The sequence below is a fragment of the Elephas maximus genome, chromosome 3 (genome assembly GCF_024166365.1).
Source record: "Elephas maximus indicus isolate mEleMax1 chromosome 3, mEleMax1 primary haplotype, whole genome shotgun sequence".
NCBI classification, from domain to species: Eukaryota; Metazoa; Chordata; class Mammalia; order Proboscidea; family Elephantidae; genus Elephas; species Elephas maximus.
The window spans coordinates 97449232-97477165 of record NC_064821.1 but is presented as its reverse complement, the minus strand read 5'-3'; the positions used below and the strand labels follow the sequence as shown (position 1 = coordinate 97477165).

Here is a 27934-nt window from a genome sequence, read left to right as displayed (position 1 = left end):
TCACAGATTGGTTGGGTGTCTACCCTGTATCTATTCCTTGCCTCTTTCTGGCTAACAGAAATCAGATTGAGTTCCAGGTAGCAAAGAGTCCATTAAAATAGCCTCTTTCGCCTTTACACGAACAGATATATGCACACCCATGTTTACTCCAGCACTGTTTACAATAGCAAAAAGGTGTAAGCAACTAAGGTGCCCATCAATGTATGAATGGATAAATTATAGTATATTCACACAATGGAATACTATGCATCGATAAAGAACAGTAAGGAATCTGTGAAACATTTCATAACATGGAGGAACCTGGAAGGCATTATGCTCAATGAAATTAGTCAGTTGCAAAAGGACAAATATCGTATAGGACCACTATTATAATAACTTGAGAAATAGTTTAAACTGAGAAGAAAACATTCTTTTGTGGTTACGAGAGGGGGGAGGGAGGGAGGGGGTACTCACTAATTAGATAGTAGATAAGAACTACTTTAGGTGAAGGGAAAGACAACACACAACACAGGGAAGTCAGCACAACGGGACTAAACCAAAAGCAAAGAAATTTCCTGAATAAACTGAATGCTTCGAAGGCCAGCGTAGCAGGGGCAGGGGTCTGGGGACCACGGTTTCAGGGGACATCTAAGTCCATTGGCATAATAAAATCTATTAAGAAAGCATTCTGCATCCCACTTTGAGGAGTGGCGTCTGGGGTCTTAAACGCTAGGAAGCAGCCATCTAAGATACATCAATTGGTCTCAACCCATCTGGATCAAAAGAGAATCAAGAACGCCAAGGACACAAGGTAATTACGAGCCCAAGAGACAGAAAGGGCCACATGAATCAGAGACTACATCAGCCTGAGACCAGAACTAGATGGTGCCCGGCTACAATCAATGACTACCCTGACAGGGAACACAACAGAGAACCCCTGAGGAAGCAGGAGAGCAGTGATGCAGATCCCAAATTCTCATAAGACCAGACTTAATGGTCTGAGACTAGAAGGACCCTGGTGGTCATGGCCCCCAGATCCTCTGTTGCCCCATGACAGGAACCATTCCCGAAGCCAACTCTTCAGACATGGATTGGACTGGACAATGGGTTGGAGAGGGATGCTGGTGAGGAGTAAGCTTCCTGGATCAGGTGGACACTTGAGGCTATGTTGGCATCGCCTGCCTGGAGGGGAGATGAGAGGGTGCAGGGGCTTAGAAGCTGGCGAAATCACACAAAAAGAGAGAGTGGAGGGAGAGAGTGGGCTGTCTCATTAGGGGGAGAGTAATTGGGAGTACGTAGCAAAGTGTATATAAGTTTTTGTGTGAGAGACTGAGTTGATTTGTAAACTTTCACTTAAAGCACAACTATTAAAAAAAAAAAAGAGCCTCTTCCTCTTTCTCAGTCTGAGTAGTAGCTGTGGAGGCCATGTGACACAGTTCTGGCCAATAAGCTATAAGAGTATAGTGTCCTTACCCAGCCGTTACTGAGTTTGTACAGGGTACACAGAACCATATTTGGTACGTAAAAAAACAAAAAGTTGCCATCCAGTCAACTATGACTCATGGTGATTCTACGTGCATCAGAGTAGAACTGTGCTCTGCAGGGTTTTCAATTGCTGATTTTTCAGAAATGGATTGCCAGGCCTTTCTTCTGAGGTGCCTTTGGGTGGACTCAAACCTCCAACCTTTCAGTTAGCAGCTGAGTGTATTAACCGTTTGCACTACCCAGGGTAGTTTAATATTCCTGACAAGAAAATTTTGCAAGGGAAGAGCCTGCCTTACCAGCTAGCAAATCCATTGCCATCGAGTCAATTCCTACTCACAGTGACCTTAGAGGATAGCGTAGAACTGCCCCACAGCGTTTCCAAGGAGAAGCTGGTAGATCCAAACTGCTAACCTTTTGGTCAGCTGCCAAGCTCTTAACCACTGTGCCACCAGGGCTTTTCACCAGCTAGCAAAACATACCATAAAGCCAGAATAATTAGAAGAGTGTAGGAGAGGTGTAGAAGTTAATAAATAATAGAACTGTGTACAGGGCATGGCGGAAACATAAAAAGTGGTTTGGTACTCTCTGGGGAGGGGGTATAGCAAGAAATAATTCAAGGGTCTTCTAAGAATAGAATCCCTCAGCACCACCTTGCTATCACCATTTTGTGCACATTTCTCTACCCAGATCCCGTCTCACCTTCAGAGATTCAATCGTGGCCTGCTTGTACATTTTTGCTGCAGGATCTTTCTTCTGAGGGCTATTCTGGACTCGAGGCGTTCTTACGACGAATTTATCCATTGCTAGGGGGATTCCAACTACCTTCACTTGCTTCCAGTGTGTTTCTGTTCAAGAAAGAGGACAGTTTCTAAAATTTTACCAAGACTGCTGTGATACACTGCTTCCATGACATGGACAATTAGGTTCTATACACTCAGGAAGCATTCCTGAATTATGAGGACTCTTGGGTAGGATTTTCTTCTCGAAAAAAGATGTTCCTAAGAACTAAAATTGTATACAATAATCGGCGTACTTCCTGAGGTAGGAGGCTCCCCAGCTTCCAGAAGTGCACGTTGCGAAGGGGATTCTAATATTAGGCGAGGCGTTGAACCTCATCACTTTTAAAGCGTATTCCAACTCGGGTTAGTTGTGGCAGGATTAGGGTTCCACTGGTCTCAATGAAGCCCTCTTAATTACCCCACCACAACCACAACCCAAAGGGTTCTCCTAGTAACCAATAACCACCCCGAGGCCTCAGCTGGTTCCTCACAACAAACAACCATCTGCAAGAACAAATGCTCGGTCGTCAGAGAACCGTAACTACGCGTGTCGTGCTCTGGATCCCCTGGCAATCAGAAACCCATTCGCCTTTGCGTTCAGCACTCATGAGCCCAGGAAGGGATACCTAACAACTGTCTGAAGTGAGACCCACCAGGAAAAGCAGCCCTGCGTCAGCTGGGCACTTATGAAGCGCACCCTCCCTCCAAGCATCCAATTTGGCGTCGCCGGCGCCGAAACTAAAGAGACGTTCCCTCCCCGAGCGGAGAGGCTCCACCGATCGCGAGAGCGCCTGAGAGCGCAGCTAACTACACTCCCCAGAATGCACTGCGAAGGAGCGGGCGGGGGGCCGCAGGGCGGCTGTAGTTTTCCGAGACCAACTTTCCCGGCGGCCCCGTGCGCCTCCCGGCCGTGGAGAACTACACGCCCCAGCTCGTCCCGCGGAGAGAAGGAGTCAGGGGGCGCCGTTTCCGCTCACATTCGCGATGGTTGGATCCTTCTCCTTACGCCAGCCTAGGAGGAGTTCGTAGCCGCAGAGCTGGGGTCGGAGGCGGCAGTTTCGCACCGGTCTAGGCGGAGCTGAGGGGGACGGCGGGGGCGGAAGCGGCGGCCCGCGGGGCGGAGAAGGGGGCTGGCCCCGGAAGGAGGAGGAAGCCCTGAAAAGAAAACAGCAACAAGCTGAGCTGCTGTGACGAGGGAAACAAAATGGCGGCGCTTAGTGGGAGCCTCTGGGTCACGGCCCAGCTGGGGCTCCCGCCGCTGCTGCTTCTGACCATGGCCCTGGCCGGAGGCTCGGGGACCGCTTCCGCTGAAGCGTTTGACTCGGTCTTAGGGGATACGGCGTCTTGCCACCGGGCCTGTCAGCTGACCTACCCGTTGCACACCTACCCCAAGGTAGGGCCCGATCGAACCGGGCAACAACCCTTCCCTGGCCACCCATCTTCTCGCTTCCTCGCACCTCTGTCTGCTCTGGGAAGTTGGCTGATGAATCGGCCCTGCAACCGCTGTCTCCCGCCTGTGTAGCTCCTGTTTTCCTCCCCAAGCTTGCCCGCAACCCGCTCCAGTTGTCATTAGTGGAAATGTGTGCTGCACCTACCCTGTGACAGGCTGTTTGGGGTGGGGAGATACAAAGATGAGAAAGATACGATCCCTTTCCCCAGCAGGGCAGACGAGCACTCCAAGGAGGGTAAGAATCATCATACGAGGTCCTCCCTTTCGAGGAGCTTCTCTTCCAGTCAAAGTGGGGGCGGGAGACCGGCAGATAAACAAGTCCACAGAAGGTTAGGTCATAACCAGTGTTTACTGAACGCATTTCTGGGCCGGGAGCGCATAGTCTGTTCAGGGAGTGAGACACTGGACAATTCCACTATAGTCTGAAAAGTGTTCAGCCGTCTGCCCAGGGAATTGTGAGCACACGGGAAGGGCTTTCCACCTAGGTTGAGTTACTGTGTGCAAGGCGCTGCCACTAGGGACTACGGTGTTTTAGAGAAAAAGCAGTTAGGTTTCTGCCTTCAGGGAATTTACCACGCAATGCAGAAGACAGGGAATTCATGGAGTGGGGAAAGAAATAAGGCCTGCCTGGGGGAGGGGGTGGTGGTGACATCCTGTGAATAGGAGTGGCCCTACTCTGACTCCCTAGCCCCTGCCCCCTTTATTTTAATTCCAGCCCAAATCTCAATTTTTCCAGTTTCTTAAGGACTTGTTTACTCAACATTCTGCTTGGTGACTCCCACCCTTCACCATATATAATTAGGGTATCCTCCCCACCCCCCCCCCCCGCCCCTTTATAAGAGCCTTTGCTGAGGCTGCTGGTCTTTTTCTCCTGTTTTTCCTTCATCTCCTGTATGCTATTTGCTTAACCATTGTGGCTAGCCCTCTTTGCTCACTTAAACTTCAAAGTGGCCACAAAGTCAGTTGCAGTGAAGTTGGGATGTTGCTCATTGGCAAGCACTTTCAGATTCTTGAAATGAAACGTTCTAAATGTTAGCACTTTCTGTATGTCTGTTTACTGCTGAATTTTACATTACACAAGGGTTATCAATTTCAGAAAAAGGTGTGGGAGAGGGGATTATCCTGGATTTTTCAGAGTCAGATTGATATAGCAAGTGAGAGAGAGAGGTGAGAAATTATGACTTCAGACTTAAATCAATGAATATTGTCCATAAATGCATTATTTTCTTCTCATCTTATAAACCTCTCATCATTAAGAGGCTTGTCTGAGGAAACTCATTAATAATTACTTTGGTCTGGAATTGAGCTGAAATGTATTCGGTATTATTTTAGTGTTGGGAATTTTTGTTTCGTTTCCTTTTTTAAGATTTACAAGCAAATTTGTGATATGAATGAGAATGTTGGGAAAATAACTAAACAATTTGAGAGAATATACATATCTGTTACCTGTAAGTACTTTTATAATATCCACTACTATTTTTTTAACATTTGCTGTGATATTAATAAGTCATTTTTTATTTATTCATTAAAGTAGTTCTCATCCGGAACTCTAAATCATCTGGCTCTCTGTATGTCCTGGGCTTTAAAATGGATTGACCGTCTACTGGCTGGTTCAGTGGTCAAGTTCTTGCCTTCCGTGCAGGAGACCTGGGTTCGATTTCTCCAGTGCACCTCACGCTCAGTCACCACTCTGTCTGTGGTGGATGGATTGTGTGTTGCTGTGATGCTGAACAGGTTTCAGCAAAGCTTCCAGACTTAAGGTGGACTAGGAAGGAAGGTCTGGCAATCTACTTCCGAAAATCAGCCAATGAAAGCTGAGATCGCAAAGGGTCTGGTCTGCAGCCAATCATAGGGATGGTACAGGACCAGGCAGCATTTCTTTCCACCGTGTATAGAGTCACCATGAGTCAGGGCAGCTAACAGTATGCAACAATAATTTGTTAGCCAGCTAACAACAAACAACAGCAGTCTGTTAGCCAGTACACCCATTATCCCTAATTCTCACAGCAACTCTGCTAAGTAGGGTTTTACAGTTGAAGAAATTGAGGCTCTGAAAAGCTGTGACTTGCCCAAAGTCACATAGCCAAGAAGTCGTGGAGCAGGACTTCAACCCTTTATCTGGCTACGCTATCCTGCTTTTCATTAATAAAGTTGTATAAAAAATACCTAATTTATTTCACTGATTTCTGTTGACCCTCCAAATTATTTTGCTTTGTGGTTTAGGAAGAAGCGCTGTGTGTTATAAGAAATTAGATGAATTTACAAGCTCACATATGCTGTCTTGGTTTTACATTTGTAACTGACAGATACAAATCTCATCTGATGACTCCTTTCCAGAATTATTTGTTGCAAGAAAGTAGAATACCTGTTTGTAAGAAGGTATTTTAAAAATCATTATATTTTATTCTCTGTCCTCAAAAGTGCAGTTGTGTAATTTGTCTGGGTCCAAATACAAGAGATAAAATAGAGCCAGACTGATCATTTTTTAAAAGAGTATGGGCTCTGGGACCACACAAACCTGGGTTCTGTTCCCAGCTCCACTATTACTAGGTACGTGTCCTTGCTGATCACTTAACCTCTCAGAACTTTGTCTCCTGTGCCTAACACAGTGCATAACACACAGCTGGTCATTCAGTGCTCTACACATAGCTATTTCTTGTGTTGTATGTTATAAAGCGAGTTTGGTTCATATAGTATCAGTAGTGCTGAATAATGGTGAATAGCTAGCTTGACTTAGCTCAGGGTAAGAGAATGTGTGTCTAGAAGCTATAGATAGTATCATCGAAGGACCGTCTGATTACTTAGCTTGTTATTCAATTCACTGGAGTTCCTGGGTGGTGCAAATGGTGAATGAATTTTTCTGCTAACAGAAAGGTTGGCGTTCGAGCCCACCCAGAGGCACCTCAGCAGATAGCCTAGTGATCTACTTCCAAAGTATCCAGCCATTGAACACGCTGTGGAAGGAACTCGTTGCACCACAGATGGGAACTGGTTTTGTTTTGGTTTTGGATTCAGTTTGCTGAGGAACACCATTTCCTTGTGCTCTGATATTAAAAATCAGAGGAGACACAGTTTGTATAACTTGCCAGTGGTTGGGCTATATAGAACATGAAATATTCCCTTGGGATAATAATATATGTAGAATATGAAACACTTGGAATAAGGACAGGATTTTTAATCTCTACCAATCGAGGCTTCTTTCTAAGTTATATAATAAAACTTGTTCAATGTTAGACTGCAACCATCTTCTCTTAACTGATTGTCGCTGCTGATAAATTCTACTAGCCCTTCTGCTAGAAATACATACCTTTGTATTTCATTGATTGCTAACGGGTATATGCACATGCTATTTCCTTCCTAATTAGGTGCCACCCAGTTTGTACACAGTGGATCACGCAGTTAAGTTGAGGGCGCTCCCCCAACACACACATTAGTTTGCTTTAAATACTATGTGTATGTATTTCACCCAAGAAAAACCTTTTGAATGCCCTATTCCTAGACCTGTAGTCTTACTAAGCAGTTAACATTTTTCACTAATGAAGAACTGTATGTCCATCTTAAGATCCCACACATATACAATGGCACATGTAACTGTTTTCTATTTTAAGAATCTATTATTATGATTAATGCTACTACTGCTGCTGCTGCTGAGAACCTAGGAATAGCTAGAAGGTACTGGGCTAGGAATAGCTATCTTCCAGAATTATTGAAGGGCTTAAAAATAATTTATAGCTGTTGTTTCCTTTTATGAAGAGAAAACTGCAATATAGACAGGTAAAGTAACTTGTACAGGGCCATTTACCTAAAAGGTTTTGTTTCAGGTCTGGCTGATTCCTATAGCCTTTACAGTACATCACACTATTGCCGTTGTTTATATGTTTTCAGTTAAAGTCAGCTAAGTTAGAAAAAATCCTTTCATATAAGCATTTTTATAGATGTATACTTCACTTTGTCAGAGCCTTGTGGGACAGTCTGCTTTCTTAAATATTTACAGCCTGGAAAACCCTGTAGGGCAGTTCTACCCTATCCTGTAGGATCGCGATGAGTTGGAATCGACTCGACAGCAATGGGTTTTGGTTTTTGTGGCATCATTTGCCATATGAAGCTAGTCATGATACTTTTCCTGATAAGCCCGGTGGTTTATATAAACATGTGGGATGTGGCAAAAGTCTGTCATTAGTCCTAGAGAACTGGCTTACTCATTTTCATTATGTCACAGTCGTTTTTATTTTCAATTTTTTCCCTACAAAATATAATCAGAGAATTTGGAAACAGAGTGATGTTTTTACCCACTAGGCTTCCTTCTTCATATCACTTTTAAAATAAGGAACTAAAACCTCTTTAGATGACAAAGGTCTCGTATCATTTTTTTCCTTTCCACTATAAAATTTTTATTGGAAGGTTTATGATAAACCCTACTAACTTTGCTTTCCTCTTGACCTTTCTTTCCCTGAAGGAAAATTTACTATTTGTTGGTAATCCTCCCTGCTCCTGAATCCCCTAGGAAGAAGAGTTGTATGCGTGTCAGAGAGGTTGCAGGCTGTTTTCAATTTGTCAGTTTGTGGATGATGGGATTGATTTAAATCGGACCAAATTGGAATGTGAATCTGGTAAGATGCTATGCTAATGACAACAAGAATACATATCATTGTTTTCTTTGAGTTATGATTTTTTTTATTTTTATGTAATTTTCTCGGAAAATTAAAAACATACTGTTTAAACTAGTCATCCAGCATATTGTAATTATTATGAAGTTAGAGTTTTAGTAGCTGCTACTAGAAATTTCATGGGCTTTAAATTTCATCTTTTTGGTTGATACAGTGTTTATTTTGTACTGTGAATAGGATACCTTTGTTTAACCAAGCATCTGATTTAGACAAATGCAGTAGTAATTGTCCCACTCGTAATTCATCACTACCTTTTCACAGATAGTGTAATTTCCTTAAGCCTTTCAGTCGTAGGTTAGTTGACTTAGCTCCAAGGTTTTACTGAACCAGGCCTTTGACTCGTATTTAATAGTGTATTCTTTGTGGGTAATGCCGATAAAGGAGTAACCAGAGTTTTTGTCATCTGATAAACCATTATTCTTACATTTTGCTGAAAGAGATGTCTCTAATAAAATAAATCTGTAATCAGGACAAAATTGACATTTAACTTTTTCAAAGAACTGTAATGGGATTTTCTCCATTTGTTACTGTTTATTCAGTGTAACAGGAGGTACCTCTTTCCCTGTTCACTATGCCATGACCCACATTCAGTCTTCTGTGATAGTTTAAGTCTCCTAACTTCCCATCTTTATATGTGCATAATGCAGCTCAGTTGATTACCTAGCACCTTTGAGAAGTGTATTACAAATACATGACTAGTTGGGAAAAAATATAAAATTCTTATAGAATGCAGTATTACATCACAAGAAAGAAATGGCTCTAGTGAACTAAATGAAGAGAGTATCTGGTGGAGATCTCTTTCAAGTTTAGAATTACTTGCTGTAGAATATTTTCTGAATTCAGTTTTCTTAGAATTTAGGGTAATAGACAGGTTGTTTTATTTTTTATTTCCTTTCCCACGTGAATACCCTTGCTTCTTAACTAAGTGATCCGGTTCTTAACAGTAATGTTGTGTGCATGTAAATCACTACATTGCATTATTTCATTCAAATAACCCCATGAAGTAGGTGGTGGTATTTCCATATGGAAATAAATCAATAGAGAGATTAAGCATCTCAGCCCAGGTTACATGCGGAAACTTGCAGCAGGTCTGATGGCGGCCAATACAGTGCTTTTTCTGCTACACAAACCTTAGCTGTGGATCGTCTCATGTGAATGCCATCATATGGCCAGAGTCTGAGTGTGTAATTAATAGATGTGTACCTGAAACATTTGACTTGTGGGAAGGAGAAGATACAGGGCTTTATAAAATAATGCATTTGCTACTCTTACCAAATTTGAAAATTCATATTGATGAAATACATTTTAAGTATAAGAAACTTCTTTATAAAATGTCAAATCCCTTTCTTTTCTATGTTCCCCTTTTCTTTCTTTTTTTTTGTAATTTGACTATTTTTTTCTTACAGCATGTACAGAAGCATATTCCGAATCTGATGAGCAATATGCTTGCCATCTTGGTTGCCAGAATCAGCTGCCATTTGCTGAATTGAGACAAGAACAAGTACGAAACTAAATTGCCTGCTTAAATGGCACTCACTTCTATTGGTTTGTCTGTCGCCCACTTGACCCTATTTTACTGTTATATTCTGTATTTATTTTTCAGCAAAACAAAAGTATGTATTTGCAAATAGAAAAGGCAATTAAATAATTACTTTTGTATATTGCTTAACTATTAAAAAGTATATTCACATTCATAATCTCAGTTTGGTTCTTCTCATAGTCCAGTGAAGATATTATCTCCATTATGAATGTAAAAAACTGAGGCTCAGAGAAGTTGATAGCCCAGCGTCCTTTTTCTCCATTCCAACTCTTATTGTCTTAACTTGGATTGTCATCATTTCTCACCTATCTTATTATATTAACTAACCAACCATTTGCCGATTTTAACCCTCTCTAGTCCATCCTTTACTTTGTTTCTGGAATTTTTTTTTAAGGTAGAAACCTCATGTCATTCTCCTACCTTCCATACTTCAGTAGCTCCCCAATCACATATACATTTAAGTCCAAACTACTTGTTACAACATGACCCATGGTTGTTTCTGCAATATTCATCTCTTATAATTCCCTACCCCACACACTCTGTACTCTAAACATATTGGGAAAAGTTTTTAGATTTTATTAGCTTTTAGATAGGAAGTACTGTCTGGGAACCAAGCAAGTGACACAGGGAGTTTTGAACTATCCAGGTTTTCTCACATGAGGCCCATGTGATCTAAGTTTGCTGGTCTACTAAGTAAGTCTCGGTCCATATTTGAATGAGAGGGAAGGGACAGTGGTACAGACAATCTAGAACTGCAGGCAGCCCCCAAACAATTTATATTTAGTTATAAAATACATTGCTGGTAACTTTCCTGTGCCCGAATATTAGCCATCTTAAGTTTCCATCTTGCGCAGGAGCAGGATGGGAAAAAGATTGTCTTAATTATTGCCCTGACCTCCAATGAAGGAGCCTTTCAAAGCTACAGAGAACAAGCAGTATGCTCAGAACTTATGTCAGGGATTCTTCTAAGATCACCATTGGTAGCCTTATACTTCTTGGGGACATGAGTGTTCTACAGAATCCCTTTTATTGTGATTTTAGATCTTTATTATCCGAAATGCATAATTGCAAGAGTTATGGGTAGCCCCACGCAATTTAAATGTAAGAGAGCTTATGGCATATGTGAGATTTATTTATTCAGTACGTTGCGGCATATTTGCCTCTCACTGATACTTTCCTTAGGCTAATTTTGAAATTTAGTCTTTATTTCCTAAACATATTTACCTCATAGAGGTGGCAGGTAACTTATAAGTATGTTTAATGACAATTTAAAGTAGCCTGGTGTTTTAAACTTTACCATAGTTAATTTATGTAAATAACTAAGAGTTTAATAATAATGGTTATGGTAGATTCATTTAATTGTTTATTTCCTGGACCAATAAGGATTTGAAGAATCTTGACTATGGTGTTCTCTTGATTATATATGTATAAAAAATAATATATTTCTCATTATTTAATGTTTTTTTTAGCTCATGTCCCTGATGCCAAAAATGCATTTGCTCTTCCCACTTACCCTGGTGAGGTCATTCTGGAGTGACATGATGGACTCTGCACAGAGCTTCATAACCTCTTCATGGACTTTTTATCTTCAAGCCGATGATGGAAAAATAGTTATATTCCAGGTGACAACTGTGTTTCTTAGATTCATCTAAATGCCAACAGCAGTAAATGTATGTGTTTTAAACGAGCGGCGCAGCACAGGGCCCTGTACTCAGCCACCTAACAAATATTTATCATCAAATAATAATTGTTTGGCCTACTTGAAAACACTGGGCATCAGGACACAGTGTAATTTATCTTCCCTTCTGCTCTTTGGAAGCCTCTGGCCCTTAAATAACCAGAACTCTGTGTCTTCTAAAATTTGTTGCTGTCGAGTGAATTCCAACTCATAGCGACCCCATAGGACAGAGGAGGACTGTCCCGTAGGGTTTCCAAGGAGCGACTGGTAGACTCGAACTGGCAACCTTTTGGTTGCAGCCGTAGCTCTTAACCACTGTACCACCAGGGCTCTTCAAACCTTCTAAGTGGTGGTTAAATTGGTAAAATGGAATCTCTAGATGTGGAAGATAAGAATAATTAATACACTTTGAACGTAAACAGTATGTATATGATGACATATAGCTATTAGAGAAAAGCAGCACAGCATAATTTTTAGTTGTTTATAATGCTTTTCTTCATACCTCTTGTAAGGAGACTTGTCGAAGAAGCATTTTTCCTCTGAGGTAACTTTTCTTCTGCCTCATGTGATGTGATCATAATAACTGCTATTTATTGAAGGCTTTTAATTGTTAGGCATTTTACTTGTATTATCTCAGCTCTTCAAACAACTCTGTAAGATGGTATTATACCTATTTTATTGATGAGGAAACAGAGAATCTAACTTTTTTAAGGCCTCACTGCCAGTAAATGATAGAATTAGGCTTCAAACCCAGGTCACTTTAGCTCCAAGGCCCATATGCTACCCTACCATGCTGTCTTCCTTTTAATTTGTTAGTTAAATTCCTCAAATTTACCAGCCAACAAATTATATTATGGCTCTGTCTTCCTCTCAAGTGATAATTAAAGTAAACCGTTTAACTACTATTACTAATTGAGTGACTTACTGTAAGACTAGTATGTAATTTTTAGCACTAACCTGAGGTATGGGTCCCCCATACTTAGTAATAAGTAAAACACAGAAGGAATTTTTTCTTTTTATATTCATGAAAAATTCTATGTCCTAAATGTACTTAAAGCATAAATTGACTCTCAGAGTCTCCATTCCTTCTTGGTTAGATGTGAGATTAGCAGCCTTCTGTTTCTCTCTAAGATTTGTGTCGACTTGAGTGTAATTGGAGTGGAGAAACTCCCACTCCAGAGGGTCAGAGATACATGGAAGACATAAAGTGTGGAGTGTTCAGCATACTTAGGGAAAAATGGAGTGTTTCAGATGAGGAAAAATAGTGATAATATGTGTTTAGTCACAACTTTTGACAGTCTGCTAAATTATTCCTGATCAACTAGAATTAGAACTCATTTTTGCAGGGTATGGTATTTAATGCAGTATGTTGTAATTTGTTCCTCTTTCTTTTTTTCCTTTAATGTTGTCAGGAAGTTAAACTGACTAAATACTCGATGATGCCAGGAATCTGTCTGTTTCTTTGCAAGGCACTGGATCTGATGTTTAAGAAGTGCAATTAAAATATATTGTGGTTAATGTGTTTTATTTTTTATGCCATACTTCTGTTACTTTTTCTCAATTTAAATGTTTAGAGATGATGTGTTATAGAACTTGTTGCTGAAAAAAGCTTAAAAAGTACAAATGACTTAATTACTTTCATTATCATTTTAGTCTAAGCCAGAAATTCAGTATGCACCACAGTTGGAGCAGGAGCCTACAAATTTGAAAGAATCCTCTCTAAGCAAAATGTCCTGTAAGTTTTATTTTTAAGTAACTTGGGATAAAAACATTGGCAGTCAAATGTGGCTGTGGTGGGGTTGGTTGGTTAGTTGTTTTTACACTAATGGAGGTGAACAGATAATTTCTAAAACAGTGGCTCTCAAACTTTGGTGTGCATCAGGATCACTTAGAAAGCTTGTTGGAACACAGATTACTGGGTCTCACTTCCAAAGTGTCCTATTCACTAAGTCTGTGTTAAGACCAGAGAATTTGAATTTCTAGTAAGTTCCCAGATTTTGCTGATGCTGCCCATCTAGAGACCATACCTAGAGAGCCAGTGTTCTCAAACATTTAGTCTACTTTCAAGGATGTTTTGAATATGAACTAACCAAATATTCTGATATCCCCCAGTAAGCTAGCCAAGTAGTGAAACTACCTGGAAAGTATGAGTCCCTGTTCTATTTTTATTGCCATGTTAGAAGTGCATTTTATTTATTTGTTTATTTAGTATTTTATTGAGTTTTTGGTGAAAGTTTACAGAGCAAGTTAGATTCCCATTTGACGATTTTCGCACAAATCGTTCAGTGATATTAGTTAACATTTATCACAGTGTGTCAACATTCTCTTTAATTGTGTTCTGTATGTTCCATTTCCAATACTCTAGTTTCCCTGCTCCCTTATTTTCTCGTTTTTGCTTTTGAGTAATTGTTGACCTTTTGGCCTCATACTGATGGTTTTTAAGTAGAGCACTGGTCTTACAGGTAGTATCCTTTATTTTGTGTGCCATTCTATTTCGTTAAAGGTGATCTCAGGGGATGGACTCAGTTGTAGGTTTAAAGAATGCCTCAGGGCAATAGTCTCAGGGAGTCCTCTGTGCTGTACTGTTCCAGTTCCTCTGGCTCTTTTTTTTTTTTTTTTAATGAGAATTTGAGTTCTCCACATTTTTCTCTCATTCTATCCAGGGCCATCTATTGTGACCCCTGTCAGAATGGTCAGTGGTGGTAACCAGGTACCATCTAGTTCTTCTGGTCTCAGGGTAGATGAGACTGTACATCTTGTAGACTTGTTTCTTCTCTGAGCTCTTGGTTACCTTCTTACTGTTCTGTTCCTGACAAGTAGAGACCCCTAATTGTGTCTTAGAATGCCACTCGCAAGCTTTTAAGACCCCAGATGCCACTTACTTCACCAGGATGGAGATCATGATTTTTGTGGACTGTGTTATGCCAGTTGCCTGAGTTGTCCTATGAGACTATGGTCCTAAGCTTTCAAACCCGGAAAACCAATCTTAGAAGGTGTTTGGTTATATCTGTGGAGTATCTATATTTGTGTCTTCAATGAATATATGTGCCTGCACCCACATATTTGTATTTACACATACCTGTAGATATGTCTAGGAGCCCTGGTGACACAGTGGTTAAGTGCTCAGCCGCTGCTAACTGAAAGGTCAGCAGTTCAAACTTACCAGCTGCTCCATGGGCGAAAGATGTGGCAGTCTGCTTCCATAAAGATTTACAGCCTTGGAAACCCCATGGGGCAGTTCTGCTCTGTCTTGTAGGGTTGCTATGAGTTGGAATCCACTTAATGGCAACAGGTTTAGTTTGGTTTGATATAGATACTTCTATCTGTTCTCACCTATGTACATACCTGTACCTACCCATATACCAGTATGCCAGTACCCAACCGTATGTGCTCAAACACTTGTTTGTACTTTGGTTGTACTGTGCTCAGTACATCCACATTCAGTGCTACTTTCCCCATCACCAAAAAAAATAACGAGTTTCTACAATCTAAAGTGTACTTTCCCCTCTCCACTCCTCTCCCTGGTAACCACTAATGAACACTGATCTCTCTATATATCTTGTCTTCTTACAAAAGAGAGACGATACAATAATTGTCCTTATATGCTTGACTTATTTCACTTAGCATTATGCCCTCCAGGGCCATCCATGGTATAATATGTTTTACGGACTCATTGTTCTTTATGGGTGCATATTATTCCATTACGTGTATATACTACAATTTGCTTATCCATTCATCCATTGATGGGCACTTTGGTTGTTACCATTTATATGCTATTGTGAATAAAGCAGCAATGAACATAGGTGTGTGTATGTCTGTTCTTATCATTATCTTTAGGTCTCTCGGGTATATACCTAGGAGTGGGATTGCTGGATCATAAACCCAAAAACCAAACCCGCTGCCGTCGAGTCGATTCCGACTCATAGCGACCCTATAGGACAGAGTAGAACTGCCCCATAGGGTTTCCAAGGAGCGCCTGGCAGATTTGAACTGCCAACCTCTTGGTTAGCAGCCATAGCACTTAACTGCTACACCACCAGGATTTCCTGCTGGATCATGGGGTAGTTCTATTTCTAATTTTTTGAGAAAGTGCCATACCATTTTCCATAGTAGTTGTACCATTTTATAGTCATACAGCCGTGGATAAGTGTTCCAGTCTTGCCACATCCTCACCAACATCCGTTATGTTTTTTTTTTTTTCCTTTTAATTAGTCCCATTTTAGCTGGGATAAGATGGTTTCTCATTGTAGTTTTGAGTTGCACCTCTCTAGTGACTGCTGATCGTGATGAAATGTTCCTTGGCTGCTTAGATGTCCTCTTTGGTGAAAGTTCTGGTCATGTCCTTTGCCCATTTTGTGATGGGGTTGTTTGTCTTTTTGTTGTTGAGCTGTTGTAGTTTTCTTTAGGTTTTAGAGATTAGACCCTTATTGGATAAGTCATTTCTAAAGATTTTTTTCCAGTCTGTAGGTTGTCTATTTATTCTTGAATAAAGTCTTCTGATGAGCATAAGTTTTTAATTTTTATGAGGTCCCATTTACCTATTTTGTCTTCTAGAAGTGAATTTTAGCTCACAGAACCATAAAACATTAACCTAAAGCAGAGCTTAGCTTTTTAAATTTATGAGCTCATATCTTATTTTAGATGCTGATGTAATTCATCTAATTACTTGGGTGGGTAGGTGGTTAATGACAGTATATAACGTAAGACCATCTCTAGCTTTAATTAGACTAGAAATAAACCAAATTGTATTATTCAAAGCCCATATGTAATTAAACAGAAAGTATTAATGTCAATAAGAATTTGAAAATAAAAGAGAAAATCCATAATGTGGTAGAATATCCATTTGGTTTTTGATGTGCTAGAGAAACTTCCATTCATTATAGAGTGTATCAGATCACACTTTTTAAAAACAACTGGACCCCTGTAGAGCGTATACATCTACAAGAAGTCATTTGAGACTAGCTTTTGGAAGATAGGCTATCATAAGCTTGTATCTTACTGTTTTGGCAGATCTGCAAATGAGAAGTTCACAAACACACAGGAGCTTTCTTGAAGATGGAGAAAGTGATGGCTTTTTAAGATGCCTCTCTCTGTACGTATTCCTGTTGATTATATACATAGGAGATAAAATCTGACTTGTATCAGAGAGATACATTCCTTTGTCTTATTTTGAAATTATTTTAGCAGCTCAAAAGTAAAAACTTTTTTACATTTTCCCTACCAAACTTATCATTTTGGATATTTTGATTTGTTTAAAAGGTAATACAGATACTACTTTAATAAAATCCCAGCAGGTAGGTTTTTTAGGTACTAAAACATTCTCGTTCTTATAAGGATTCCTTAATTTGTGTTAAGAAATGTGCTTCTCTAGACATTTAAATTAAGAATTAAATTAGGTCTGAACAGTTTGGGAGTCAGATTTTTGTTTTTATCTGCATGGCTAAATATGAGGTTAGAGGAGGGAGATGAGGGTTATAGATTATGATGAAAGGCTTTGTGTTCTATACTAAGGAATGTCAACTCTGTGCTGGGGATGCCCAAGGATGGCAAGGGAAAGGGGGCAGGCAGGGGTAATGGGAAAATTGTGCCCTCCTGGGAAGTAATATTAAGTCTTCTGAGGGTAAGGGGGCTTCCAGTCCTCCAAGGAGTTCTAACATAAGCCTCTTTCGTTCCCCGCAAAAAGGAAAAAGAGACCGTGGACCATGACACTTATTGATAATTACCTACTCTATATAAGATACCAGATCAGACACTTCAGTATAGTGATAAAAAAGTCCAAATTGCCTGCTTCTTTTAATTTATGATAGAAGTAGTGTTTTGACAGGTTTTGTCAGGTCTTATCTACTATTGATACATTTATAAGGAACCTAAAAATACCTTTTAGTGAACAAAACCTTACAAACTATATAAGAAAATGAGAATTTAACTTTAAATTTGCTCTTCCTTTCCTTTCTAAATCTGCTTTTGATCTGGTTTTTCTTAAAAAAGCAATTTTTCTGTCTCCAGTATTTAGGATTTTTTTTGCGATTTGATAGTTTTAGGAAACTGTGGTAATCATCTTACATTACAATTTATTGTCAATCCTGCACTACCTACCTGGCATCTTATTGGTGACTTGGTGTCCTTTAACATTTGGTCCTTATATTATTCTTTTAAATCTAATATTTTAAAAATAATTTTGTAAATGTTTAACTTGGAAACAGCTAATTTTATGACTAAAGATTTATTCAGGAGACATTTATATGCACAAACATGAGTTATTATAATTGTCACCTACATTTGAATAAAAAGTACTCTTTTTAAAATGCTTTTTTCCCTCAATGATCTCATTGGATTCTTAGAACAATGCCCTATAATAAGTAGGTGAATCAGAGAGCCATAGCCGCCTGCTTCCTAAAGGGTCATACTTTTTCCACAGTTACCCACATGATCACCCTTAGCCTTCAGAATGAAAATTGAGGTCACACTCAATTTTTCACTTGGTATTTCTTTTTGGAGAGTCTGCTATGTATTGGACACTGCACTGGCTACTCGAGACTTAAGAAAGGTACTCGATCTCTGCCTCTGTGGTGCTCCTTATGATCGATACAGACATACGAACAATGAACAACACAATAATGATCGTTGTTTATGTATATCATACACGCACACATACACACACATAGAGAGAGAGTACAAGATGTACACCAAAGTCCACTAGGAGATATCAAGAGAAGATACCTCCTAGAGAGGTAAATCCAGAGAAGAATTTACAGAGGAGATAGAAATAAGTCTTAAATGATAAAGAAATTTTTGCTAGTTGTAGTAGGGGCTCTTGGAATCCAGATATCAAATATATACTCTTAATTTTAGGGAAAGAAATTCTTTAGTACACAGTTCAGGGCTAAAACACGTACGGGAAATTACTAAAAATGATGTTTTTTATTCTCTTTCTAAATTGGTATACTTGAAGCATCATATGGAATAATGCGTATTCCAAAGTAATATGTATTCCAAGTCTGCCTCTCTTGCTGGGAGATAAACGATGGCTGTGCATACCGTTTCCTTAGCATGTTCAAATGTTGGCAAACTGTGGCGTGAATGGGTTATGGGGGTATGTTGGGTGTAGACCTGTTATTAGGCAACACTGGAAAATCAGGGACTACCTGTGTTACAGTTTTTCAGAATTAGATTCTTAGATATTTAAAAATACCTTGACTTTTTTCTGTTCTTTGAATCTTAATCTGTAGTTAGTTTGGCAAACGATAGGTCAGTTATATAAAAAAGCAAATTCAAGTTGCTGATTCTGATTGCTGGCTTTCTACATTAAGATAATCATAAGAAGAACGCTATCTCTTTACTAAGGTATTCCGTAATGTTTACAGAATGCCTCATAATAGAAGTGCCCTTGTAAACTGAGATATTGTAAAGTTGTAGAAAATTACTTTAAATGTTCTAGGGGATTAATTTCTTTAAACCTATTGTGAATTCTTTTATAAAACAAACATTTCACAGTTTACCTATTTTATACATTGACTCTTTGAAATATTTGGGTTTTCTTAAAATATCACCGTAATACCTTGCAAAAGAATATGTGACATTTGTATAACAGCATATAATTTGCTTTACCACGTTTAGAATTAAAAATACCCCTGATAGTAATTTCGTTTAATTTAATATAGTTAGTAGAAAGTCAGTATGTTTGATTTTTTTTATTGTAAAACATCCTAATAAAAAATATATATATAATTGCTACTATATTTCTTTCTATTAGTATGTTTTTAAGTTTTAAAGATAATATAGATAATGTTTTAATTTTATTGTTAAACTAAGTACATAAACTTGATTGCACTTAATTATTAGAAGCCTTCTCTTTTTACTTTATGACATTCTAATATGCCTTACTGTTGGTTTTTTCAGCAACTCTGGCTGGATTTTAACTACTACTCTTGTCCTCTCGGTGACAGTGTTGCTGTGGATTTGTTGTGCAGCTGTTGCCACAGCGGTGGAGCAGTATGTCCCCTCTGAGGTAAATTTAACCCTAACCCTTGGGCCATTTGAAGACTAAGGCATATTATTTACCATCTTAAAATGCCTTATTTGTTTAACTACAAAAACAAGGCCTCTCAGCTAATAGAATGAGAAGATTTGGTGACTTTAATCCTCCTGGGATTGACACACAGGAAAATTATAGGTTTTCAGCGCAACCATCACTGTTGCCAGTTTTCTGTGATGCTAACTTCCATAGTGATATGTTGGCTCATTTGAGTTAAATGTCTGTGTCTCCCTGGCTGAGACTGAAAAGGACCTGTTGACATCGGTTTCTAAGGTGTTTTATAGGAGAGCAGACTTGTAAAACTACTTAAAATTTTAAATTGTCACAAATGTTAAAGAGTAATTGCTGCTTTAGGAGCCTAGAGTGTTCGATTATGAGTTATCATGCTCTAGTATCTAACTCTGAGAAAGATGGAAAGCTGTTGTAACTTCCTTAGTAGTTAAAATTTAACTGGCCCAAGAAACATAACTGTTCGGGTAAGGAATTTTTGTTTTTGTCTGTGGTGAAAAAGCTGTAATTTGATGACTCAACTTTGGCTTTCAGGGAAAGAAAGTTATTTATATAAATGTAGGATAAGATGTCTGTTGTCATCAGTTCCAACTGAAATAAACTTTAGTTCTCTTGTGCCTCCAAAGTAGAAAAAGGAAAAAGAAAGGGGGGAAGTGAAAATAGAATCTAATTAGAAGTTGCATGTGCCTATCGTGGTGCTTGAACAACACTCTTATCCTAATAGACTCTAAGGTATGTTTTACTGTAAGATTTATACATGAATGATGATTAAGATGTTACAAATGATATTTTTATAATACTATGTATAATATCTTTTACTAAGGTGATAAGTGATACAAACAACCAGAGACTGGGACCGGTTAATGTTGATAACTAACATTTATATAGTTTTTTAAAATTTATAAGATATTTTCATATATTTAATATGTAAACCCAGTGTCCAGCAATACTCTTCAAGCAGGTTTTATCATCCATTTTATAGACTAGTAAACAGGCTTACAAAGCTTAGGTTACCTTCCCAGGATTACACAGTGTTGATGCTGAAAATTAGCTCATGCCTTTAGATTCCAAATCCTGTGTTGTTTCCTGTATAGCATCTTGCCCATGGCTGATAAGGTGCATAAGTAGTATAAATGATAAATGCACAAAGTGTTAAAGAAAGCAGAGACTATGTGCTGGGATTGTCAGATAAGGCTTTTCGATAGGGGGGGTCGTGACCTGAACTTTGAAGAATGAGTGGTAGAGTACGGATTAGCAGAAAGTGGAGGGTGGACGATTTTCCCAGACAGACAAGAATAAGCTAACTGTAGGGAAAGGACTTCAAGGAATTGACCTGATTAAAAGAACTTACATTAGTAAATTAAGCCAAATGGATAAAGTTGGACAGGATTGTGAAGAACCTAGAATTGTGGAAGTTATGAAGAATGGGTCAATTTCTACAGAACTCATGTGTTTATGACATAAATATACTGATAACATCCTCTTGCTGTATCACCTTCTTGTGTCTCCTGATGTCCTTATTTTAGTATTCCTGACAAGGCTGAAATTGTGTCTCTTACATAAGATAGCCTTTACCCATTACTTGTCTTTGAGCTACCTCATGCACTCTAAACCATCATGGCAACAAAGCTACAAACCTACAGGAATAAATCTTTGTTGACCCCCCACCCTATGGCACTCTTTTTCCCTCCTTCTTGTATCATAAGCCCTATTCCTTCTCTTTATTCCTAGGTTTCACCTTGTGAAAGAAAGGTGCATGTAGAGATTGATCGAGCTATTTGCCAGGAAAGGCCAAATGGCTGGTTTCAGGTGGAATTTACTTTGGTGAATTCATCACAACCTGGATTTTGGACCCCAGCCTTTCTGACTAATGTTGTTGAGCACTTTTTACTGTGCACTGTTCTGTTTCATACAAATTAGCTCGTTTAATCCCCAGAGCAAGCCTGTGAGATGGCTGCCGTTATGATGCCCATTTTCCAGATGCAGAACTGCAACAGAGATTTTATAATTGCCCTAGTGTCACATGCCAGTAAGTGGTAGAGCCAGGATTTAACCCAGGCAGTTTAACTTCAAAGCCCATGCCCTTAAATTGCTTTGGTTAGCCTGGAATCCTAGGTAGGGGAGTTGATTATCTGATTCATATCAAGAGTTGATAATCTGAACGGCCTTTTTGACACTTAGGAAGGTAGACTGGGATCACATGGTTAGTCCCCTTCTTCCTCACTCCTCAGATAAACCACACTCAATAATTTTCTTTAAATTACCCAGGTAATTGCCATTTTTTAAATTTTGATTTCTATTTTTGTTTATCAACTTTAGACATTATTTAATGTCTTCCTACTATGAAGAATGAGGAATTTAGTTCCCTTACACCACCTTCTACTTCAGCTCCCTAGCTTTACTCTCTGATTTCTGTGATACATATTATCGTTTTATGTACTTTTATTGATGGCTTCGTAAATTTCTGTTGACTCATTATTACCTTTCCTTTCCATAGTCTGTCAATTTTCATTTGTTATTATGACCCTTAATGATAAAAAATAAATGTATATTCTTCTGTATTTATACTTCTATGCTTTTCTGTAGGTTAATTCTAAAATTTGAAATCCAGCAGACAGCCTTGACAATATTATGATTATGAAAGTATTCACGGTAGAACCAAATACTGTGTGTGATTGGTGATTAGAGTCCTGTAAAAGCAAATATAAACCTGAATTATTTAGAGTTTTTCCCGGAGAATCTTCCAAATACCTCAGCTTATTGGGCCTCCTTTTTGTTTTGTTCTAGCTTTCTTCCCATTTTCTGAGTCATTTCAACTGCTGTTGTTTCTTATACTCTATGTTGTTTTCTTTTTTGAATTCCTCTTGACTTTTGCTGAAATGCCCCCTTAAATAATTTCTTTTCATAAAAATTATGTTTATCACTTGGGTGGTAAACTTCCCAAGTTAACACTTTTTGAAAATACCTTTATCTTACTCTTGTATTTAATTGATTATTTGAGTATACAAAGTAGCCACAAAGTCACTATACATACTTAGGGGTTATCCATATGCTTCCAGCCATTTCTCTGCACAAACTTTACTTTTTCTTCCTGTTCTTCTAGGTAGCTTCTTCCGTGTTGATGGTTGAAATCGTTTAAACAGTTTCTAGTTGCTGTTCCAAGGTCTATAAATGTTGTTAGCTAGAGTCATAAAGCCTTTTTTTCACAGGGCCCCCAAACAAATGTCACATGTCTAAGGAGGCCACACTGTATCAGATCCATGTCCAGTCTATCAACCACTGAATTTGTCTGGAAGAGATTGTCTTACCGGAAAACCATAAAGTACTAGGGCACCTTCTTGTTGCAGGGTAGCTGTCGCCTGGAGACAGTAGTGCTGCAGGACACATCAGAAATGTGCTCAGATAAGCAGTGTTATTGATTCTTATATTGAAATTAAAAATGGCCCTGTCAAGTGACTGCCTGAAATTACTGCCCATGCCAGCAGAGTAGGATGTTGTTCAAGTAACAGAGTCACATGCATTAGCCACTTTCTAAGTACTAATGAAAAATATAGGTTTAAAATGTTTTTTTCCTCTCAAACCTTTGAAAATATTTTTCCATTATTTTTAGCCTGCAGTGAGTGCTGCTGCTAAGAAATCTGGTGTTGATTTGATTCTCATTCCTTTGCAGTTAGCGGCTGTTTTATCATGAAAGCCTGTTAGGACTTTCTCTTTATCCATGGAAATTTTACATTTCATTAGGTTGTACTAGGTATGAGGGCTTCCTTTTCCATTCATTAACCCTGCTCTGTGTTTCTTGAATTCTTTGAGACTGAAGTCTCAGCTTGGAGAAAAAAAATTAATCTTCCCTCCTTTGTCTTTTCTCTTGCTGGATCTCCTGTTGGATGAACATCGTACCTCCTAAATCTAGCTGCCATATCTTAGCTTTTCTATTTTCCTTCTCTTTATATTTTTGATCTGCGTTTTGAGGGATTTCTATAGCTGTATCTCCTATATCAGTGGCTTGATCTTCAGCCATCTTACCAACTTATTTTTTAAAACAATCATATTTTCTTAATTTCAAGAATTTTCTTGTTCTTGGGTTTCGCCTTTCTCATAGCAGCCAGCTCTTGTTTTATGTCAAAAATATTGTCTGTAATTTCTTTGAGGATTCTAATCTGTAATTATTTTTAGAGTTGTCTTCCAATTATTGGAATATTTCTGTGTCCTCTGGTATCAGCTGTTTTATTTATTCTGGCTCTTTTTTATGTTATTTCATACTCAAATGTCTAGAGATTCTTAGCCATCTGAACAAAGGATTACTTTGTTATTGTGTAGGTCTGTGTTCCCAACAAGCTCTTCTTATGGGTGGGAGGGCTGTGGTTCAGTGTAGGAAGGCAAGACAAGAAGACAGACTGACTTCCTTACAAAATGCATAGGTAAGCAGACTGGCTGTTGATCCCAGGATGGCCAAAAAAAGTTTTACTTGGAAGGCAGGGTGCTTTACTACCTCAAACTCTATCCTTCCCTCTCAGCCCGTTATAGCCCCTTCACTAGGAATTCTCCCCAGGCAGATCCTTCACTTTCTTTGGAGAGAAGTTCTTTGCCTTCATCCTCTGGGCAGTATCCTCCTTTGCCAGCCATTCTATTTATACATGATGTAATTCTTTATTTGGAATCAGTATTTCCACATCCATGATGAAGGATGAGGAAGATATCAGAAATGATACCCAAAAACTGATGATTTCTAATCCCCATGTTGCTTGATAGATTATTTTTATATATATTTTTTGACAGCTTTATTGAGATACAATTCACATGCAAATGATTTTAATATATTGGCAGAGATGTGCAGCCATCGCCACAATCACTTTTAGAACATTTTCATCACCCTAAAAAGAAAACCCATACCCATTTATAGTTATTTCTCCATTTCCTCCCAAGCACCACCACCCCCAGCCCTAGATAACTACTAATTTACTTACTGTCTCTATATATATGCCAATTTTGGACATTTTGTATAAATGGAATCATACAATGTATGGTCCTTTGTTACTGGTTTCTTTCACTTAGTATAATGTTTTCAAGGCTCATCTGTGTTGTAGCATGTATCAGTATTGAAAGATGCTTGAACCCTCAGAGGTGGTCTTTATTTATCATCTTTTGAAAGTACCTTTCTGACATCAGGTACTTCTGTGTGCTTCTTGCTTCATGACAGTGACAGTTGCCCTGTCAGTGACATCAGCTCTTCAATTTCTAACTTACAAGATTCGGGAGATTTGTGGCCATATGATTTGATTAATAAAAAATTTTCCCATTTCTTAGTAAAGACTTTTCTTATCGCTTTTCTACCTTTAGGAGATAAGCCTACATTTAAGCAGACCTACTCCAAAAAGATACTAGACATTACCATTGTACTCCAGTGAGTTTCATGACATTTGCCGTGATTCTGTTTTATATTTTTCACTCTTTTGTTTTGGTATCTTCCTGAAGATGATAGTAACAGTTTGGGGAGCTTTTATATGAAGACCTTTCTGTCAGTGTTAGAGTGTTTCATATATATTCTTTGTTCTCACAGTCTTTTAAAATAGCACATATCATTTTCCCAATGAATTAAGTTAAAGCATTTGGTAGTAGAGAAACTTGCCACAAATCCTTTGACCACTCAGAAGGAGAGCTAAGTCTTTAAAGGCTTGAACAAATAGGGTATCAGACATCTAGAATCAGAGCTGTTGATATGACCGTACTAACTGCATTTAAACCTGAGCAGTTTTTCTTGATAAAAAAAAAAAAATCTATTTCCTGTTGAGTCAGTTCCGACTCATAGCGACCATATAAGACAGAGTAGAACTGCCCCACAGGGTTTCCAAGGCAGCTAATCTTTACGGAGGCAGACTGCCACATCTTTCTCCCATGGAGTGGCAGGTGGGTCAGAACCTCTGACCTTTCTGTTTGCAGCTGAGCGTTTTGACCACTGCAGCACCAGGGCGCCTGTTTTTCTTGATACCCAGTTTTTAAAATACTTCCAAGTATTTTAAGTTGGGATATGTGGAAAACCTTCTTTGTCCATCCACTGGAAGCTGAATCACATATCTGTGCCACTTTGAGTAAAAGCATTCTTCGTTCTTAATGATGTTTATTGAATTCTTTTACCAAATATCCCTGAATTAAATTGTTATTTGAAGACTTAGATGCAGAGAGGTGTTCCTAACTATCCAAATTGCTAATGTGAATTGATTTTCTTTTGCAGAAGCTGAGTATCTATGGTGACTTGGAATTTATGAATGAACAAAAGCTAAACCAATATCCAGCTTCTTCTCTTGTGGTTGTTAAATCTAAAACTGAAGATCACGAAGAAGCAGGGCCTCTACCTACAAAAGTGAATCTTGCTCATTCAGAGATTTAAGCTTTTTTTTTCAAGTGTAATTGACACCTAAGTTTCCATTCTTGATAGAGCTTCTTAAATGGTTTCATTGGAAATAAGGCTTAAGAAATCACTATAAAATGCAAATAAAGTTACCCAAATCTGTAAAGACTGTATTTGCTGTAACTTTACCTGTATTTTTTTTCCTAGTAATTTAAGAGATGGATTTTTGGGATTGTATTTTTATTTTACTAATATGTGTAACTACTTTGTTATTTGCATCTTTTTTTTTTTCTTTTCTTAACCGGATTCTGTGAGCTGATCATTCTTTTGCCCACCGCCTTCCATGATACTGTCATTCGCCTTCGTTAATTAACTGAGTGCTTAGTAGGGTATAATACTTCTGCCCAGAGATGGCCCACAGACCTGTAATTTGAAATTTAGCTGGAAATGCCCTTTAATCACACTACGTTTTCAGTTGTATTGAACTGAAATCATTAAAATTTTATTTGAATAACTATGAGCTGAAATTTGAGTTAATATATTGCTGATTTCTCATATCTTCCTCCCACCCCTACCTGACCCAGAAAATTATGAAATGTTCTGTGTCTGATTGCTATATAATGTGATGATTAGGGAACAAATTGAAGCAAAAATGATCCTCTCAGAAGTGCATTTTATGCTGTTTTGCACAGATTGTGGATTTTTGTTGAATGGGTCTTTCTGAAGAACTGTTTTTCTTTTTTAAAAAGCATATCAACTATAAGGTAAAGATATTTTCAGAGAACAGTATTCATTTTGACAGTAAGAATTAGACTTTTGTGATGCAGAACTAAGTATAGATTTCACTTGGAAAAAACCTGTCATTAACATTCCCTTACCTACAATAATACAGAGTTAAATAAGAGTGGTATCAGGTAGCATAGTGCACAGAATCTTATTAGATTCAGTGTCATTATACCATGAAATGTTAAATAACTTTGCAAACCAGTGCTTTGTTTAATCACAAGGGCATTGCTGGCCACAGCAATAACGTGCTCTTTAAGTAAAGCCACACACTTACGTATAGCCTAGTTCTCTGCTTTCTCTGAGTGTGAAGAAAATGCAATTAACAACTAATCAAGTTAAGACAAAATATAGGCTTCTGTTTTAAAATAGTTTGTCAGAATTTAGAAGATAGAGGGGCTGGAAAGTATGTGAGCTTATCCAGAGAGGAAGAGAGAATGTATTACTGAACAGTCACTGACAAAGTTGAGAGTTCTCTTATTTTTTTTTTTTTTTTTTTTTTGATAAAACAGTACCAAAACATGGAGAGCTGCTTGTAGCTACCTTAAAAAGAAAAAAAGCCCCATTGTCTGTTTCCCATCTGTGGTGCATATTTATGTTCCTTAATCAGGCATAGGACTAATTGTGATGCATCCAGTGAAGCAAACTAAGGGGAAATACTACAGATTTATAGGAGGAGTCAGCCCACTGCTAGAAGGGCCTCCCTTATAAAACAAAACAATACAATACAAAAGAATATCCAGATAAAAAGCAATTGTACAAGTGTCCTGTATTCTACCACCTTTCTCTGGGGTTTGTTTCTCCTTGTTTCCCAAATGAGGTACCCCTTAGATACCCTCATTCCTCTTGAAAATATTGATCCAAGTTTAGACACAAACAATTTTCCCTCTTCTAAAAGAGACAGTCCTTAGATGTAGAAATACCCAGTCATTCCTGGTATTTAGTAGGCACTCAAATATTTGTGTCCTGACTTCTTATTGCAGGATTAAACCAGACTGACATTTTCTGAAGAATTTTATTTGAAAAAGAAGAAGAAAAGGAAATATTACCCCCTAAAAATGTACACATTGTAAAAATGTTACTGATCCTGAAAATTCCAACAAAAGCAACAAAACTGAACCTCAGGCCCCTTCTCCTAAAGTAACTTCTCCTGAAGTTCAGCCCTTTTTAGATGGGCCCAGTT

General features: G+C 38.5%; 2 protein-coding genes across 6 annotated transcripts in view; one reads left to right on the top strand and one right to left on the bottom strand.

Moving 5' to 3' along the window:
* Positions 1 to 3307, bottom strand: part of TCEANC2 (transcription elongation factor A N-terminal and central domain containing 2) — a 66399-nt gene extending 63092 nt beyond the window's left edge. For 2 of the 5 annotated variants that reach the window (XM_049879313.1, XM_049879317.1), the window contains exons 1-3: positions 2897 to 3088; positions 2164 to 2309; positions 1876 to 1929 (exon numbers count right to left, since the gene is read on the bottom strand). In XM_049879313.1, coding sequence (XP_049735270.1) covers positions 1876 to 1929; positions 2164 to 2265 — 156 coding nt within the window. In that variant the 5' untranslated portion in view covers positions 2266 to 2309; positions 2897 to 3088. Of the gene's footprint in view, positions 1 to 1875; positions 1930 to 2163; positions 2310 to 2896; positions 3089 to 3220 lie in introns of those variants that run through there. The other 3 variants (XM_049879314.1, XM_049879315.1, XM_049879316.1) reach the window with 3 other exon arrangements.
* An 82-nt stretch (positions 3308 to 3389) lies between these two features.
* TMEM59 (transmembrane protein 59) lies at positions 3390 to 27251 on the top strand. The gene is made up of 8 exons (XM_049879312.1): positions 3390 to 3636; positions 8198 to 8303; positions 9767 to 9861; positions 11370 to 11522; positions 13232 to 13313; positions 16589 to 16670; positions 19478 to 19586; positions 25852 to 27251. The coding sequence occupies exons 1-8, from the start codon at positions 3448 to 3450 to the stop codon at positions 26005 to 26007; spliced, it is 972 nt and encodes a 323-aa protein (XP_049735269.1). The 5' UTR covers positions 3390 to 3447; the 3' UTR covers positions 26008 to 27251.
* Positions 27252 to 27934: the final 683 nt, after the last annotated feature.

What these genes read in the sequence shown, in the direction of transcription:
- TMEM59 (XM_049879312.1), top strand. Translation starts at nt 3,448, where the DNA reads ATGGCGGCGCTTAGTGGGAGCCTCTGGGTCACGGCCCAGCTGGGGCTC. An exon ending in CTCTCTAAGCAAAATGTCCT is followed by an intron (nt 13,314 to 16,588) that starts GTAAGTTTTATT and finishes CTGTTTTGGCAG; the next exon opens with ATCTGCAAATGAGAAGTTCA. An exon ending in TTTTTAAGATGCCTCTCTCT is followed by an intron (nt 16,671 to 19,477) that starts GTACGTATTCCT and finishes TGGTTTTTTCAG; the next exon opens with CAACTCTGGCTGGATTTTAA.